The sequence below is a fragment of the Papio anubis genome, chromosome 10 (assembly GCF_008728515.1).
Source record: "Papio anubis isolate 15944 chromosome 10, Panubis1.0, whole genome shotgun sequence".
Taxonomy (NCBI): domain Eukaryota; kingdom Metazoa; phylum Chordata; class Mammalia; order Primates; family Cercopithecidae; genus Papio; species Papio anubis.
The window spans coordinates 55,206,420-55,223,607 of record NC_044985.1 but is presented as its reverse complement, the minus strand read 5'-3'; the positions used below and the strand labels follow the sequence as shown (position 1 = coordinate 55,223,607).

General features: G+C 39.6%; 1 protein-coding gene and 1 pseudogene across 8 annotated transcripts in view; both read right to left on the bottom strand.

The window, feature by feature from the left end:
• Positions 1 to 3,302: 3,302 nt before the first annotated feature.
• Positions 3,303 to 17,188, bottom strand: part of DCAF17 (DDB1 and CUL4 associated factor 17) — a 60,234-nt gene continuing 46,348 nt past the window's right edge. Inside the window, exons 14-16 of one of the 8 annotated variants that reach the window (XR_002516409.2) lie at positions 16,670 to 16,762; positions 12,133 to 12,366; positions 3,303 to 4,021 (exon numbers count right to left, since the gene is read on the bottom strand). Coding sequence is in view for 6 of the 8 variants with exons in the window: in XM_017946648.3 (XP_017802137.1) it covers positions 7,926 to 8,090; positions 16,670 to 16,762 (258 nt within the window). In the remaining 2 variants the exon portion in view is untranslated. Of the gene's footprint in view, positions 4,022 to 7,710; positions 8,091 to 12,131; positions 12,367 to 12,683; positions 16,763 to 17,188 lie in introns of those variants that run through there. The other 7 variants (XM_017946648.3, XR_002516410.2, XM_009182427.4 and 4 more) reach the window with 7 other exon arrangements.
• On the bottom strand, positions 5,151 to 5,642 carry LOC101023906 (annotated as a pseudogene).

Sequence of the window (17,188 nt, the reverse complement as noted above, 5' to 3'; positions counted from 1 at the left end):
CCTCCCTGCCCTTGCGATAATGTACTTGGTGATAATCCCCTGTCCCTGTGAATGTACTTTGTATGATACATCCTCCCCATCCTTGAGAAGGCACTTTGTAATATCCTCCCCCGCCCTTAAGAAGGTACTTTGTAATATTCTCCCTGCCCTTGAGAAGGTACTTTGTGAGATCCACTCACTGCCAGCAAAAAATTGCTCCTAACTCCACCGCCTATCCCAAACCTATAAGAACTAATGATAATCCCACTACTCTTTGCTGACTCTCTTTTCAGACTCAGCCTGCCTGCACCCAGATGAAATAAACAGTCTTGTTGCTCACACAAAGCCTGTTGGTGGACTCTCTTCACACGATGCATGCGATAACCTCTATACAGAAAACCTAAAAAAAATTTTAAAGAAATGGAAAATGACCTAAATAAATAGAGGCATGTGCTTTGTTGATGTATTGAAAGACCTAAAATAGTAAAGACGTCATTTCTAGTTAAGTTTGTCAATAGAGTCAATGAAGTTCCAATCAAAATTGCAGTGAGTTAATTTTTGTGGAATTGACAAGTAGATTCTAAAATGTGTATTTGTTTGGGTCAAGAATAGTCATGACACTCCTGAGAAAGAAGAATGTGCAAGGACATACTCTACTAGATATTAAGACATGTTATAAATCTACACTGATTGAGACAGCGTGATACTGGTACAAATATGGACAAATAAACCAATAGAGCAGAGTCCATATGTAGAGAACTGACTTATGACAAAGGTGGTATAGATGATGCTGGATTAATAAACTTCTTCTTCTTTTTTTTTTTTTTTTTTTTTGAAACAGCATCTCACTATGTTGCCCAGGCTGGTCTTGAACTCCTGGGCTCAAACGATCCTCCCACCCTGGCCTCCCAAAGTGCTGCAATTACAGACATGAGTCACCACACCTAGCCTAATGGAAATTTTTTATGAAGGCAAGGAAGAGTTAGCCCCCATTTCACATTATAGATAAAAACAATTCTAGGTAGATTGTAGCTCTACATGTAAAAGATAAGGATCAGGAAGAGAGATAATATGGTTTGGGTGTTTGTCCCCTCCAAATCTCATGGTGAAATGTGATTCCCAATGTTGGAGGTGGAGCCTGGTGAAAGGCCATTAGATCATGGGGGCCCATTCCTTGTAAATGCTTTTGAACCATCCCCTTGGTGATAAGTGAGTTCTTGCTCAGTTAATTCACACAAGATCTGATTGTTTAAAAGCATGTAGCACCTTGACCAGGCACAGTGGCTCACACCTGTAATTCCAGCACTTTGGGAGGCTGAGGCGGGTGGATCACGAGGTCAGATCGAGACCATCCTGGCTAACACAGTGAAACCCCATCTCTACTAAAAATACAAAAATTAGCTGGGCTAGGTGGCGGGTGCCTGTAGTCCCAGCTACTGGGGAGGCTGAGGCAGGAGAATGGCGTGAACCCGGAAGGCGGAGGTTGCAGTGAGCCGAGATTGCGCCACTGTACTCCAGCCTGGGCGACAGAGCAAGACTCTGTCTCAAAAAAAAAAAAAAAAAAAAAATGCATGTGGCACCTCCCCCTCCACTCTTACTCCCCTCTTACCCTCTGATGTGCCTGTTCCTGCTTCACCTTCTGCCATGATTGGAAGCTTCCTGAAGCCTTACCAGAAGTTGAGCAATGCTGACGCCATGCTAGTACAGCCTGCAGAACCATGAGCCATTAAACCTTTTCTCTTTATAAATTACCCAGCCTCAGATATTTCCTTATAGTAATGCAAGAACAAACCTAGAGAGTTCAGAAACAGACTGAGAAAGGGGATGAGAGGGCGATTTACTTTTCATTTTTGAACATTTTGAATTTTTTTTTTTTTTTTTGAGACGGAGTCTCGCTCTGTTGCCCAGTCTGGATGGAGTGCAGTGGTGTGATTTCAGCTCACTGCAAGCTCCGCCTCCCAGGTTCACACCATTCTCCTGCCTCAGCCTCCTGAGTAGCTGGGACTACAGGCACCCACCGCCTCGCCCGGCTAATTTTTTGTATCTTTAGTAGAGACGGGGTTTCACCGTGTTAACCAGGATGGTCTCGATCTCCTGACCTCGTGATCCGCCTGCCTCAGCCTCCGAAAGTGCTGGGATTACAGGTGTAAGCCACCGTGCCCAGCTCGAATTTTGTAATTGCAAATAAACTTTTGTGTGTGTGTGTGTGTGTACTTTCTTTGCCAGTGACCATACAGCAAATTAACTTTGAGGTACCCTGCTACAGTATATCTAAGTGACACTGGGACATGGTGGTTCACAGTAATTCTTGGGTCTTTGTTTTTTTTGAGACAGAGTCTCACTCTGTTGCCCAGGCTGGAGTGCAGTGGCACCATCTTGGCTCACTGCAACCTCTGCCTCCCAGGTTCAAGCAATTCTTCTGCCTCAGCCTCCCGAGTAGCTGGGATTACAGGTGTGTGCCACCATGCCAGGCTAATTTTTTTGTATTTTTAGTAGAGATGGGGTTTCACCATTGTGGCCAGGTTGGTTCCCTGACCCCAAGTGATCCACCTGCCTCGGACTCCCACATTGCTGGGATTACAGGTGTGAGCCACTGTGCCTGTCCAGGTTCTTTGAAGAGCTCTAGACCTCTTTCCTGAGATACAGCTCAACTTAGGAACGACGCTGTCAAAAACCATTTCAAACCAGGTTCTTTCCTTTGTGATGCTGATCATGAGGCCAAGAAGCTCCATCGAACTGTGATCCCAGGTTTTCTGTCCTCAGTTACATCCTGAAACAGTCCAGTCCCAAGTGGGGCATTTCTAGCTGCTTCGAACATCTTGGATAGCTGCTGCATGAAGACATTTCCCTATCCTGCAGTGTAGTTCATTCACAGTCCTTCATGAGTCTGGGCAGTTCTGCTAAAAAGAACTATGTGCCAATTCTGCTCCTTCCTGATAAATCTGTGGATTCACTTTGAATCGCCAATATATTTCTCAAAACTTCTAAGACAAGTATTACATGTTCTAGGTATTTAAACACATTAACTCCAATACCATAACCCAAATGACATTCTCAGAATGACTGTCAGGGACTATGTACTTCTGAACACACCTAAAAATGGGATTTCTTATTCAACAGAATTTTAAAGTAACATCAGCACAGATGAAAATAGTTTTGCTTCATCAATCTGTATATAATCATAGTATTCTTTGATGTGGAAATTCTACTTTCTAGCTACATCTCCCTATCTAATATACATGTCTTCTAGCAGGTATCAATAGTTATCAAAATGCATTTTGTTTATTTTATTCCTACATAATTAAAAGCACAATTGACTGCTGTTTCTTTTTTTTTTTTTTTTTGCTGATAGAGCATGTACTGAGTTCAGTGATCAAAGTCATGAAATAGACACACAGGTCATTGTGTATAAATATAGCAGTTATTATTTTGTAATGTAGTTATGACTACAGTAGTTACTACTCTGTGATGGGGTTATTACTCTGTGATGACTCAAAAGCCTACTTAGACACTTGTATGTAGTCTATTAAGTTCAAAATAACGAATATTTATCACAGCACATTGATGAAATTCTGATAGGTTCACAGGCACAAAAGGTTAACAATTGCTCGCATACAAGCTAATAACATAGTCACTATTTTGCTGTCACCTATTAGTGTCAACATTTATAAAATAACAGGTATTAATTTCATAGTATCATAGAATGTGTAGTCACTTACTGTAGGAGCATATGAAAACCATATCCACCTGAAGATTGGGGAAATATACTTAAGATGATAGAATAGATAGCCCCTCTCAGTGAGCCTGTACTGGTGTGTTGGCAGTATCTTTGTGTTTCTCCCATACTTCCTCTTAGGAGTAGATAAAATCTTGTTCCTCCAGCTCTAAGTGAGGCCAGTGGCTGGGGCTTGCTTCTGTCACCAATTCCTGTTTCAAAGTGGGCTCCCAGCAATATCTCTTATGGCCCTCATGCTCACCCCTCATGGGGCAGTCCCCAGCCTTGTATTAGTGAATACATTTAGAATCAAACACCATTTGTTTCCTGTGTAATAGAAGGAGGGAATAAGAAAGTAAATAGTGTTAACATTAAATTCCATTCGTTCTAAGATTATAGATTAAAATAATGTAAATGTAAGAGCTAACTGAAACCTCTTAGAAGAACACATAGGAGTAAGTCTTTGTGAACTTAGACAGTTGTTTCTTAAATATAACATGAAAAACATAAGTAACAAAATTAAAAAAATGAATCAGACTTCACCAAAACTAAAACTTTTTGTGCTTCAAAGAACACCACTGAGAAAAAGACAACCCACAAAATGAGAGAAAATACTTGCAAATTACGTATCTGATAAGAGGTTTGTATCCAGAGTATATTAAAAAATTCTTACAACTCAACAACAAAAAGATCATCCCGTTAAAAATTGGCCACAGATTTGAACAGACATTTCTCCAAAGAAGTTATACAAATAGCCAATAAACACATGAGAAGACGCTCAAAATCCTTAGCCATTAGGGAAATACAAATCAAAATCATAATGAAATACCACTTCATACCAACTACGATAGCTATAATCAAAAAATGGAAAAGAACAAGTGTTGGCAAGGATATGGAGGAATTGAAACTTTCATACCTTGCTGCTGGGAATGTAAAATGGTATAACAGTTTGGCAGTTGCTCAAAAAGTTAAACATAGTTACCAAATGGCCATTAATTTCACTCCTAAGTATTTACCCAGGAGAATTGAAAACATATGTCTACACACAAACTTGTATATAAATGTTTACAGCAGTGGTATTATTATTTAGAAACAGCATCTTGTTGTATTGTCCAGTCTGGTCTTGAACTCCTAGTCTCAAGTGATCCTTCTGCCTTGGCCTCTCAAAGTGCTGAGATTACAGGTATAAGCCACTGCGCCTGGCCTACAATAGCATTACTGATAATAGCTAAAATATGAAAATTATCCAATATCCATCAACAGATGGATGGATATGATACACACAAAATGTGATAGATTCATAAAGTAGAATATCATTTGGACAGAAAAAAATGAAATTCTGATACGTGCTATAGCATGGATGACATTTTGAAAACATTATGCTAAGTGACAGAAGCCAGACACAACAGGTCACATTTTGTGTGATTTCATTTATGTGAAATGTCAAGAATAGGCAAATCCATGGAGACAGAAAGTAGATTAGTGGTTGCCAGAAGTTGTGGGGAGAGGGGCATGAGAGTGACTGCTAATGTGTACAGGGTTTCTTTTAGGGCTATACAATGTTCTGGAATTATATAGTGATGATGGTTGCACACCTTTGTGAATATACTAAAAACCACTGAATTCTACACTTTAAAAAAAAAATTAGCAATATTTATTCTGAAAAGTAATTGTATGTTTCAAGTAACAGATATTACCTTCCAATATAATCTCTAGGCATACTTTGTAGTTCTGAACCATGTTTTAGAAAAACATTTCCAGCAGTCTGTGCAGAATTTATTTATATTCCATCACTGGCAGTAATTGCACTTGTTGCAGCAGAAACTTTAAATTATTCTGCTGCAATCTTTAAGACTGCTGTGAAAGGTGTACTTTCAGAAACACTGTGTACTTTGTACAGCAGCCGCAGGTCGGACGTCAGAGTGATCTTAAAGGAAACCTTTTACATGGTGAAGCTGGTAGGAGCAGAGAACCTGTGCCAACTCCAAGTAGCCCCCTTTCCTCCGTGAACTGTACACTTTGAAAGGGTGAATTTTATGGTATAGGAATCAGAGCTCAATAAAGGTATTACATTATAAAAAAGCAGTAAGGCAGAGTCTCACTCTGTCGCTCAGGCTGGAGTGCAGTGGCTCAGTCTGGGCTCACTGCAACCTCCACCTCCCAGGTTCAAGCGATTCTCTTGCCTCAGCCTCCTAAGTAGCTGGGACTATAAGCGCCTGCCACCACACCCAGCTAATTTTTGTAATTTTTTAGTAGAGACGGGGGTTTCACCATATTGGCCAGGCTGGTCTTAAACTCCTAACCTTGTGATCCACCCGCCTCGGCCTCTCAAAGTGCTGGGATTACAGGCGTGAGCCACCGCGCCCCACCTTTAAAAATTTTTTTTTTTTTTTTTTTTTTTTTTGAGACGGAGTCTCGCTCTGTCGCCCAGGCTGGAGTGCAGTGGCGCGATCTCGGCTCACTGCAAGCTCTGCCTCCCCGGTTCACGCCATTCTCCTGCCTCAGCCTCCCGAGTAGCTGGGACTACAGGCGCCGCCACCACGCCCGGCTAATTTTTTGTATTTTTAGTAGAGACGGGGTTTCACCATGTTAGCCAGGATGGTCTCGATCTCCTGATTCCGTGATCCACCTGCCTTGGCCTCCCAAAGTGCTGGGATTACAGGCGTGAGCCACCGTGCCCGGCCTAAAATTTTTTTTTGAGATAGAATCTCGCTCTGTTGCCCAGGCTGGAGTGCAGTGGTGCGATCTTGGCTCACTGCCTCCTAGGTTCAAGCGATTCTCCTGCCTTAGCTTTCTGAGTCGCTGGGACTACAGGCGCGCCACCATGCCTGGCTAATTTTTGTATTTTTAGTGGAGACAAGGTTTCACCATATTGGCCAGGCTGGTCTCAAACTCCTGACCTTGTGATCTGCTTGCCTCAGCAGAATTTTTTTTTTTTAGAAAGATAATTTATTTTTTAGGAAAAGAGCCATATTTATCTTCAATGTGAAAAACCACATCCAATAAACTGATATAAGTTTCTGGAACAAGGCAGTATCTTGTCACGTGTTCACAGTGAAACCCATTTTAATGCAGGTCCAGCGCCAACTGCAGTCCTGTCCAATCCCCCGTAGGTACAAGGGCCTGGCTCCTCTTCCTGTGTACTGCGGGACTTCCTCATCTCATTGGGTCCAGCCTAAAGCAAATGTCCATTGTCTTCCTCGCATATTGTGATTGTGGCTTAGAGGTAGGCACAGTGCCGCTCCAGCAGCAAGGGGTTAGCGTTACTTAAGAACAGCAGCTCCTTTTTCCCTTCTTCTGTATGAGCTTTCTCATGTTGAAGCCAATTGTTTTCCAGATAATACTGAATACAACTTTTGAATTCCTTTGGCTTATAGCTGGAAACCAGGATGGGAATAAAGGGATCCAGGGCATCAAATTCATCCTTTCCCAGCAACTCCTTGAGCAGATACCCTTTCCGGGGCTTAAAGAGAGACCCAGTCTGGCTCAAAGTCAACACAATGGCACCTCCATGCCAGTCGTTTTTCATCATTTTCCTCAGGTTGTGAAACAAGTGCTAATTCCTCTGGGGCAATTGGGCACTTATCTTCTCTTTTCAGAGCGATCCTTCACCAAAGAGCATTGATTCCATCCATGGCCACCAGGAGGTGAAAAACATTCAAAGAACTTTGCCTCTTGAGCTCTTTCAGCACAATTCCAGCTGCATCTGTGGCGTTCCTCACCCGTGTTATGCCCTATTGGGAGAGACAGTGGATTGCAGTGCTGCCAGAGGCCTTCTCTCATTCACGTTACATATTCTGTGTCTTCTTTTTTTCTTTTTCTTTTTTTTTTTTGAGACGAAGTTTCACTCTGTTGCCCAAGCTGGAGTACAGTGGTGTGATCTTGGCTCACTGCAACCTCCACCTCCCGAGTTCAAGAGATTCTCCTGCCTCAGCCTCCTGGGTAGCTGGGACTACAGGAACGTGCCACCATGCCCAGCTAATTTTAGTATTTTTAGTAGAGATGGGGTTTCACTGTGTTGGCCCAGCTGATCTCAAATTCCTGACCTCGTGATCCTCCCACCTTGGCCTCCCAAAGTGTTGGGGTTGCAGGCGTGAGCCACTGCACCTGGCCTCAAGAACTGTTATTCTTACAGTGGATCAGAACTCAAAGACATATATGAAGAAATCTGAGTCCAGGATCCAAGTTTTTTTCATTTACCTCTTTTTTAATTCCAATCTTTTTGGTCTCACTATTCTCTTGTTCCAGCCACTGTTACCAAGACTGTTCTGTGTGGACTCTGAACTTCCAGCTGGCAAGACCTGCCAAGCCAATAGTACTTCATGTACGTCATGTTGCTCTGAGTCCTCCTTGCTGCCTGTCCACTGATGTCAAGGTGAATTCTGCCTTGGGCAATCTGAAAATTCAGGAGAGATTATGTTCTGGGGTGAATCTTTGAGGAGTGGCAGATAAGAGCTGAGGAATCATAAATTCTTCCCAACCCATCTCACACATACTGTTTGGAGGTGTGGTTTATGTGGTTTCTCAGAGGTGTGACCACAAGATTAAGCATTTCATTGCACTTATTGGTGGCCAGCTTGATGTCACATCCTCATAATGGGTTTCCTTCTAGGTCTGCTTCACTCTGCTTACCCCCCATTTTTGCTCTCTGAGATTTCACTCCTTACCAAGGAGGTAGCATATAAGCTTTTGCCTCAGGGTCTCCTTTTGGGGGAACCCAAGCTAAGACATCTCTCAATCTTTTACAACTATTTTGAACACACTGCATTTGACAGCAATTTCTAGTGACCCAATTTTAGCGAGTCTTTCCAAAGTACTCAATCTTTTTAAAATAAAAAGCAAATTTTTAATCACATTTCATGGGTAAAGTCATAAATATATAATTATAGTAACACACATAACTGGCAAAAAGAGGTTTAGAAATAAACACACTTGGCCCTTGCTAGGTATACAGCCCATGAGTATGCTGGAGAGAAGCTTGCAGATTAATTTTGTTTGGCTTGTGCAATATTTTAATATTCTAATTAAGGGCTGTCATTTAAAAATTTGAACATTTAACATAAATCAAGATTTCTACCATTAAAAAAATTGCAAGACCTGGCAACACTGGACTCGTATAAATGGACTCCAGATAGGTATGGGGAAGTCTAGGCCTGCTAAGGGATATTAAATCTAGGAAATTAGGGTCGGGCATGGTGGCTCACGCCTGTAATCCCAGCACTTTGGGAGACCGAGGCGGGCGGATCACAAGGTCAGGAGATCAAGACCATCCTGGCTAACACAGTGAAACCCGTCTCTAGTAAAAATAAAAAAAATTAGCTGGGCATGGTCGCGGGCGCTTGTAGTCCCAGCTACTCAGGAGGCTGAGGCAGGAGAATGGTGTGAACCTGGGAGGTGGAGCTTGCAGTGAGCTAAGATCGTGCCACTGCACTATAGCCTGGGTGACAGAGCGAGACCCCGTCTGAAAAAAATCAACAAGAAAAAAACCAGGAAATTAGACTTCATCTTATATAGTCTCACAGTAAAAACAGGCATGTGCTGAGATTGCTTTGTACTAGTTGTACCTGGTGAACAGGTGGCACTTAAAAGAGTCTCTAGAACCAGGAAAGTATAAAATTCCCTGTAACAGAAGCAAAATTGAGTAGCTCATGCCTGGATGAACATCACTCTGCGTAACGGGTAACATCGTCAGCTATATAACCTAGTGAGAATTTGTAAACCCTGTGCCTCCAGCATGCTGTGTTGTTCTGTCATTTTTGGGATCATCTCTGTACATTTCATATACTTTTCTATTACAGAAATGTTTCCCATCCTGTTAGTGTTTTTGTATTACTTTATATCACTTTCCTGTTTGACAATACAAATTGGTGTCAGAAATGAGACTAATACAAAGACCCCAGACCTTAAAGCCTAGGTTAATTTGAGGGAGACATAGAAGCACTGCAGGAGAAAATATGATCCTGGAATGCCAGGGCAGCAATAGGACCACCCCTGGCAGAAGAGACTGTAAATGATTTGTAGATAAAAATGGAAAATTGTTTCAATGGACTATGTCCATTACCCCTTTGACTGATTATGGGAAGTCTGGCATACCAGAATGAAAAGAAATAATAATCTGTAAATGGGCAGATTTACGATTTCCTGGTTACTTTTATTAGCTCTAGCTGGGGTGACCATATATTCCCTTTTGCTCAGAATAGCCTTGGTTTGTGCCTGTTGTCCAGACATAATGATTATTGGTATCTCCTTTCACTTTCAAAAGTGTCTGGGTTTGGACAATAAATTCTATGTTGACTCCAGAGGGGCAGAGGCACTCAAGACTTTCTACAGAAATTGAGAGGAAACTACTGGATCATGATTCCAGCTGGTAGGGCAGACCAAGACAAACTCTGAGAATGGGACATTTGGGATGTTCTATTAGGTGTGGCAGTGAGGCCAAAGGACCTCTTCAAGTCTACATTGGATTCAGCACATCGTCAAGCAGATATTGTGTAATAGCTGAGGTTTTAGATGAGGTAGGGATTGGGGATTCCTTTAATTCCCACTGGTTTTGCTCTTTAAAGAGAGGGAGACAGATTAGAGACAGGAAAATTAAGTGTTATAATGGCTTTTAAAGTGCAATTCTTTTAACATGCTTTAACTAGTCTTGTTTCTTTAACTAGTCTTGTAACAGGTAAAACTTGAAAAGCTGTGCCTTTGGAGCTTGTGCTTTTCAAAAACACAAGTGGTGTTTAGAATAGGATTCGAAAATGGCTGTCTGCTTGAGCACATACCCTTTTAAGAGAAAATAAAAAATACTTGAGCCATAAAACATTTATTGTTACAGAGCATTTGCTCGTAAATGCTATACGGCCAAAAAAAATTTGCTAAATTATTGGTAAGTAATTCTCTTTTGAAAATTTCACTTAAGAGGTCAATTTATAGATGCATATTATCTGGGCAGGTAGAGTGTACTGAGTATGAATTTCACTTTCACCGACTGTTATCTTTATGAATTTTGTTAACTAGAAGTTTCATCACTTCCATGGTGATTCAAGGTTTCAAAGTACATTGAACTAAAATAGGTTCAAGGCATTAACTAGGTCAGAGCAGGTATTAACTAACTTTAGACATAATTTATTAGATATGAAGTACTTTCGATAGAATTTTATTCAGTATATGATCCTTCTGAACTGAGATAAGATTGGGAGAGGCTGGCAACATGCCCAGAGCTTCTTCAAGGTTGTAAGTCCTGGGAAGAAGATAATTTGAGTCTGTTAATATTTGTGCCTTTGGCCAGGTGTGGTGGCTCACGCCTGTAATCTCAGCACTTTGGGAGACCGAGGAAGGAGAACTGCTTGAGCCCAGGAGTGTGAGAACAGCCTCGACAACATAACATAGTAAGACTTTCTCTCTCTCCATATATATATATATAATTTTTTTTTTAAGGGCTGAAGATTTTGGTTGGGCACCTGTAATCCCAGCACTTTGGGAGGCCAAGGTGGGTGGATCACTTGAGCTCAGGAGTTTGAGACTAGCTTGGCCAACATGGTGAAACCCCATCTCTACTAGAAATAGAAAAATTAGCTGGGCATGACGGCGCACACCTGTCGTCCCAGCTACTTGGGAGGCTGAGGCATGAGAATCTCTTGAATCCGGGAGGCAGAGGCTGGAATGAGCTGAGATTGCGCCACTGCACTCCAGCCTGGGTGACACAGCGAGACTGTCTCAAAAAAAGAACTGCAGTTTACTGCACGTCAATTATACCTCAATAAGTCTATAAAGAAAATTTAAAGATCTCTGATAATTCTAAGTAATAATTTGATTTTATTTGCTGACATCTTTTAACTGGATTTACCACCTTTGCAAAGTTGGTTATTCTGAGAAAAAAAAGTGTAGCCAAAATTCTTTATGAAACTCAAATTCAATGTTGTCTCTAATCAGGAATAACACTTGTATCCATGAAAACAAAGAGTTAAAGGAGAGTATCAGACAAATCTTACAGGCTTTTGCTGATCTCAATCCTACCTTTCTTTGCTATTGTCTGTTAATCTCAGTGGGTTCTATCTGAGAGCCTAGTGTTCAGAGCATGGTGTTTTTTAATGTGCCCATATAGGAGGCTGAGAGTCCCCCTTCTTCCCACCTTTACCCTTATATAGGACTCAGGTTATAATGAGGAAAGGAACTGAACCTGCAAACTTCGGCACAAATTCTAAGACACTTGAATAGAGAGTCAAAAAGAGCATAAATAAATAAATACTTCTGAAATTTTGTACACTTCTAAAATTTGAATATACTAATTTGCTATCACAACATATCCAGCCTAGAATACTACAGTTAGTGAGAAAAAGATACAGCTTGTTTAATATGCTTTCATATTAGAAAAAAAAATCACCTGATTTCACCTGTTATCACGTTTATGAAAACATGAACTCATAACTTTTAAAGAAAAAAATCACCTTTCTGCTTTTATTACAATGACTGCTGTGACCTCTTCTCCAGTGCCATTTTGTCCAGCTCCAGTAGTCATGTGAAACACACGTCCTTAGAACCCAGGTTGTTCCCAACTATAATCTTCATTAAAGGAATCAGGGTTCTTTGATAAGCAATGTATCCCATGTTTGAGAAAGAATAATTCAAGCTGAGTTTTGGGGTATCTTAACTATTATCACAAAGAATGTTTTCAGCAGTTCCTGGGGAAGGAAGGAGGTCAAGTTGACAAGAGGGTTGCTAACCACAAGTAGAAACAATCTGAGTTATCAACTAGAAATGATTACACACCCAGCATAAATACTAAGATAAAGAAGACTAACAACCACAAATGTTGGAGAATGTGTGGAGCAAGTGGAAGTCTCCTACATTGTTGCAGGCATGTAAAATTGTATAATCCTTTGGGAAAAAGGACTGGCAGTTTCTTATTAAACTAAACATACACCTACCCAAGGACTTGAAAATTCCATCCCCAGATATTTACCCAAGAGAAATAAAGACATGTGTTCACAAAAGAATTGTCTAAGAATGTTCATAGCAGCTTTATTCATAACAGTAAAAAAAAAGCAGAAAGAGCCCAGTGTCCATCAACAGAAAGATAAACAAACTGTGTGACATAGTCATACAAAAGAATACTCAGCAATAAAAAGAAATGAACCACTGACACATGCAACAACATGAATAAATCTCAAAAACACTATGCTAAGTGAAAGAAGCATTACATTTTGTATAATTTCACTTATATGAAGTTTTAGAACAGGTAAATTTAACCTTTGACATAAAAGAATGAGAACAGTAGTTATACCTGAGGGGTGGGGAGGGGATAGACTGGGAGAAGGATTTAGGAAACTTTCTGAAGATGACTGCAATGTTCTAAATTTTGGAAAGGGTTTGGGTTACACAGGTGTATATGTCTGCAAGAACTCAGTAAATTTATACTTGAGATTTGTGCATTTTATTGCAGGTAAATCTTAAATCAAAAAAATTAAAAACTAAATAAATACTAAACTTTAGTTAATAATATGCAGCTGAAGTACTAGGGGGAAGTGTATCAGCAACTGCAATTTATTTTGGAATCCATCAAAAAGTATGCTGGATAGGAAAATAACAAAACAAGTAGAGTAAGATGTAGAATCCCTGTGGTCAGTATTTCAGTATTTACTATAAAATTATTTCAACTTTACTGTATGTTTGAAAATTTTTCATAATAAAATGATGGGAAAAAGACTTAAGTAGATCTTATCTTTCTATTGTATGTCCCTTGTTTGAAATAAATTATTCTTTCTGCAAGATACAGATTTGATAGCAACACAGGGACCAGAAATTAGCTCCCTGGGATTCCAAAAGATGGATGATACATGTGAACATGGTAAGAAGGAGAAGAAAATATAAAAATTATTAATAAGGAAGCCAAATAATATGAAGACTAACTACTAATACTCATTTTATTATCACCACAAAGGGAAAGTACCTTTTAATGACTGCTAACCACTGAATGAAGAACTACATTTTCTGTCAATTTATGTGTGACTTGTATCTTACCCAAATTTGTTCAAAATTTAGACATTGAATAATCAGTAAAAAACAATTATTAAGCATTTTCCTATATACCCAGTATTATAGTTGTTGGTATGCTATATATGGGATAAAATAACACACATTGCCTTTTGAGAGCTTTGGAGGAAATTGGGCACAAGTTTATGCTGAACAAATCTGGTTCTGCTTCCCACCTCTGCACTTATTAGTTGTGGGACCCTGGGCCAGTTAACTTCTGTAAGCCTCACTTTCCTCATTTGTACAAAGTGGGAAGATAACGGCAGTTCATACTTAATGTGGTTATTTTGAATATTAAATAAGACAACCCATTTTACTTATACTGTATCACAGTGACTAGTAGATAGAAAGTACTCAATAAATGTATTATTAAAAAAAAAGAACTGTAAGACACAAAACTTTCAATTGGTGGAAGAATGTGAAGTGCCTTAATTTGTCTAAACAGAGCAATATCTCTTCACTAGGGAGCACAAATAGTAAATAGGATAGGGTTTGTTTTGTTTTCTCTCAGAGTTGTGATAAATATTGTAAAAAATTAAGGAACAATAAGCTTGCCGCATCGATGCTCTGAGAATACAGAAACTCAGATCCAGGAGTGCAATGCAGAATGTACCTCTTTTCAGCTTAACATCTGCACCTGATAGAAGCTACCCTGCTTCACCTGGGCTTGCATTAAACACTCAGAATTGTTACCCATAATGTTTTGTACCTGTCACTAGTACCTGTTAAGTAGGTGGGCACGTAGCTAGCATCTCGAATTAAAATAGGTAAAGAGGGGGTTTATGTAGGGCAGGAAGACATTAATGTCTGGCAGGTGGCAGAATGAGCAGCTGTGTGACACTCTGGCGAGCTAGGAAGCATGCTTCATTGTCTCTTGCTATATGTGGTATCCAAATTTCCCACATTCTTTGCTATCTTCTGTATCTTTTGGCATATTTTTACCACCTATCTTGTTAACAATCATGCAGCCTATATTCCCACATACTGTTGCAACTGGCTGAAACTAAGCAGTAGCAGCTCCTCCTTTTAGTTGGAGCATCGCTCTCCTGTTACACTGCCCACAACTCCTTACTGTCTTTCACATGAGGTACATTTCCTGCCTGGCCTGGATGGCCTCTGGACCCTGGTCTAGTTAGATTTAGGCAATGGTGACATGTTGGGGGTTTCTTAGTGGTAAGTTATATATAGATGAGAAGTAGTCTACCCTCTACCCCCAGCAAAAAAGCAGCCAGGAGTCTCAGATATTTCTCAAATGCCTTTCAGAGCAGATGAGTTCCTTACTATCATTTCATAAAAAGAAGGTGATGACTTAAAAGGAGAAGGAGAAACTCAATAATCACCTAAAAAAAAAAAAAATCTCTGACATGATTGAAGTCTTAAGACATCCTATTCTGAAACACTCTTGGAAATGGAGAATGAACATTCTACTTTTACACAGCCTTGCATCTGCTTTGAAACTCACACAACATTGGTTTCTTTCTTTAGTACTTTCCCTGTCCTCTTACTGGTCTTATTTTTCAAGATGTAAGTTTACTGAGTAGGACTATTTAGCTAGTGTCTAATTGAAAGTTTGGGGCAATGTCTAGCACCAGGGCAGAACTGGGAAGAATTCACATCATTCTTAACATGGCATCAAGCCAAAACTGAAGGAAAAAATGGAAAGATTTTAATGTAAATCATCCAAGCTAAAAATTCCATATTTTAACTTTAAACTTGAATCAGCAATGATTGTTGCTGCTGTTTCCTTCCTTTATTACTAATTATTCTTTTGAGGTTAAATCAGAGAAATGTGCAGAACATGCGAAATGGAAGCAACTGAATTTCTCAAACAGGAAGCACAAAGAAACATTCTCTCCCTTTAATTGGGTTGCCTTTATTTAACATTCTAAAGAATGATTATTAAAGTTCAAGGATCATATTTAGATCTTTCCTAACAAAGAAGAAATAATGCTTGTTTCATAAGTAGGCCAAAATTTTCTCTGGTTAATCAGGCAACTCCCAAGCTAGTAAGAACTCCTCCTGGGACCTTATGTATTCTTCTACAGGAAACAGAACTAGTGCAGGCAAGGGTACCTTTATCTCACTGCATAAGTATCAAAATATTGCCTAAACAAGATCAGAAAACTCACTAAATGAATAGAATGGTGAGATGAGAACATCCTTAGATACATTAAGAGCTAAACAGGATGCATATCAGAAAAAAATTTCACTTAAGGTTTGCCTGGAATCTTTTACATTAGTCTATATAGAAACACAACCAACTATTCAATGTGAACATCAAGCCAGGAGAACAAAACCAAGGAAGAAAAGATAATTTGGGAACTAGAACCAATTCCTGATACAATATACAAATACAAAACACATATAAATACATGTATAAGATTTTAAAAACCTGTGATGACATATTTTGGGCTCAAAATAATGTTCTCACATAACACATCTCATTTCTCATCCTTAAGCAAAGTTTGGTATAGAGGGTATGTGGTTTCTTGCTGCATGTTTACTTTTGTCTCTCCCTGTCTTTCCTAGCCTTAAAAAACAAAATTCCAAACCATCCTTTAAGAACCCATCAACGACCCATCCCATCAATGACTTACTCCTCAACAATTGGAATTAACCTGTCCTTTTCTTTTCCCAGCATTTTATATTTGCATTACCACCTAGCTCAAAGCTGCAAAACACTAAACTTCTTGGAACAGTATTCTAAAAAACCTTTACAAAAAATGATGTCCTCACCATCTTTTATAGGAAGAGTTTAAAAAAGAAGTCATAGTTATCTGAAGTCAACACAAGACTTTTTGGGAAAATATTGGAGAATGTGCCATGCAGATAATAAAATGGATTGGACACAGCTGCTGGGGTGTTTGGCTAAAAGTCTCTTAGGTTACAATTATCTCACTCTTTTTAACAGCTTCTGTTTATGGTTTCTTCTTCTTCTGCAGTGTTACATACCATCTGGTAAACATAGCAGCTGAAGACTCTGTTGGGTTTCTGCTCTATGTGTAGCACTAAGTCTCTGTCAAAGTAGACTTCATGGCTATATGTCTGTAACAAAAACACAATCATATGGACTCTCCTTTTCACACAGCCATATTCACTACTGTGTTACTAAAATGTCACAGTACCTATGCTAGGGATCTTCGAATATACACTTAGAAGAAAATAGTTGCTAGAAAGAGGTTTATTTTTCATTATTTGTGGATATGCATATTATTAACAAGAAAAGGCATTCTACAAAATATAGAGAATAGAAAGAACTCTGGACTCGGGAGTCTAAATACCCAGATTCTATTGCCAACACTGCTACTATCTATCTTATTGTGTGATCATGTATGAATTGCCAAACTTCCCAGGTTCTCCACTGATAAAACAAGACCTGGATAAAATAGTGTCTATTGTTCCTTATAACTTTGACATTCTATAATAGTTGAAATATCAGACAAATGTATTCAAGAGTACCTGGGAATCCTA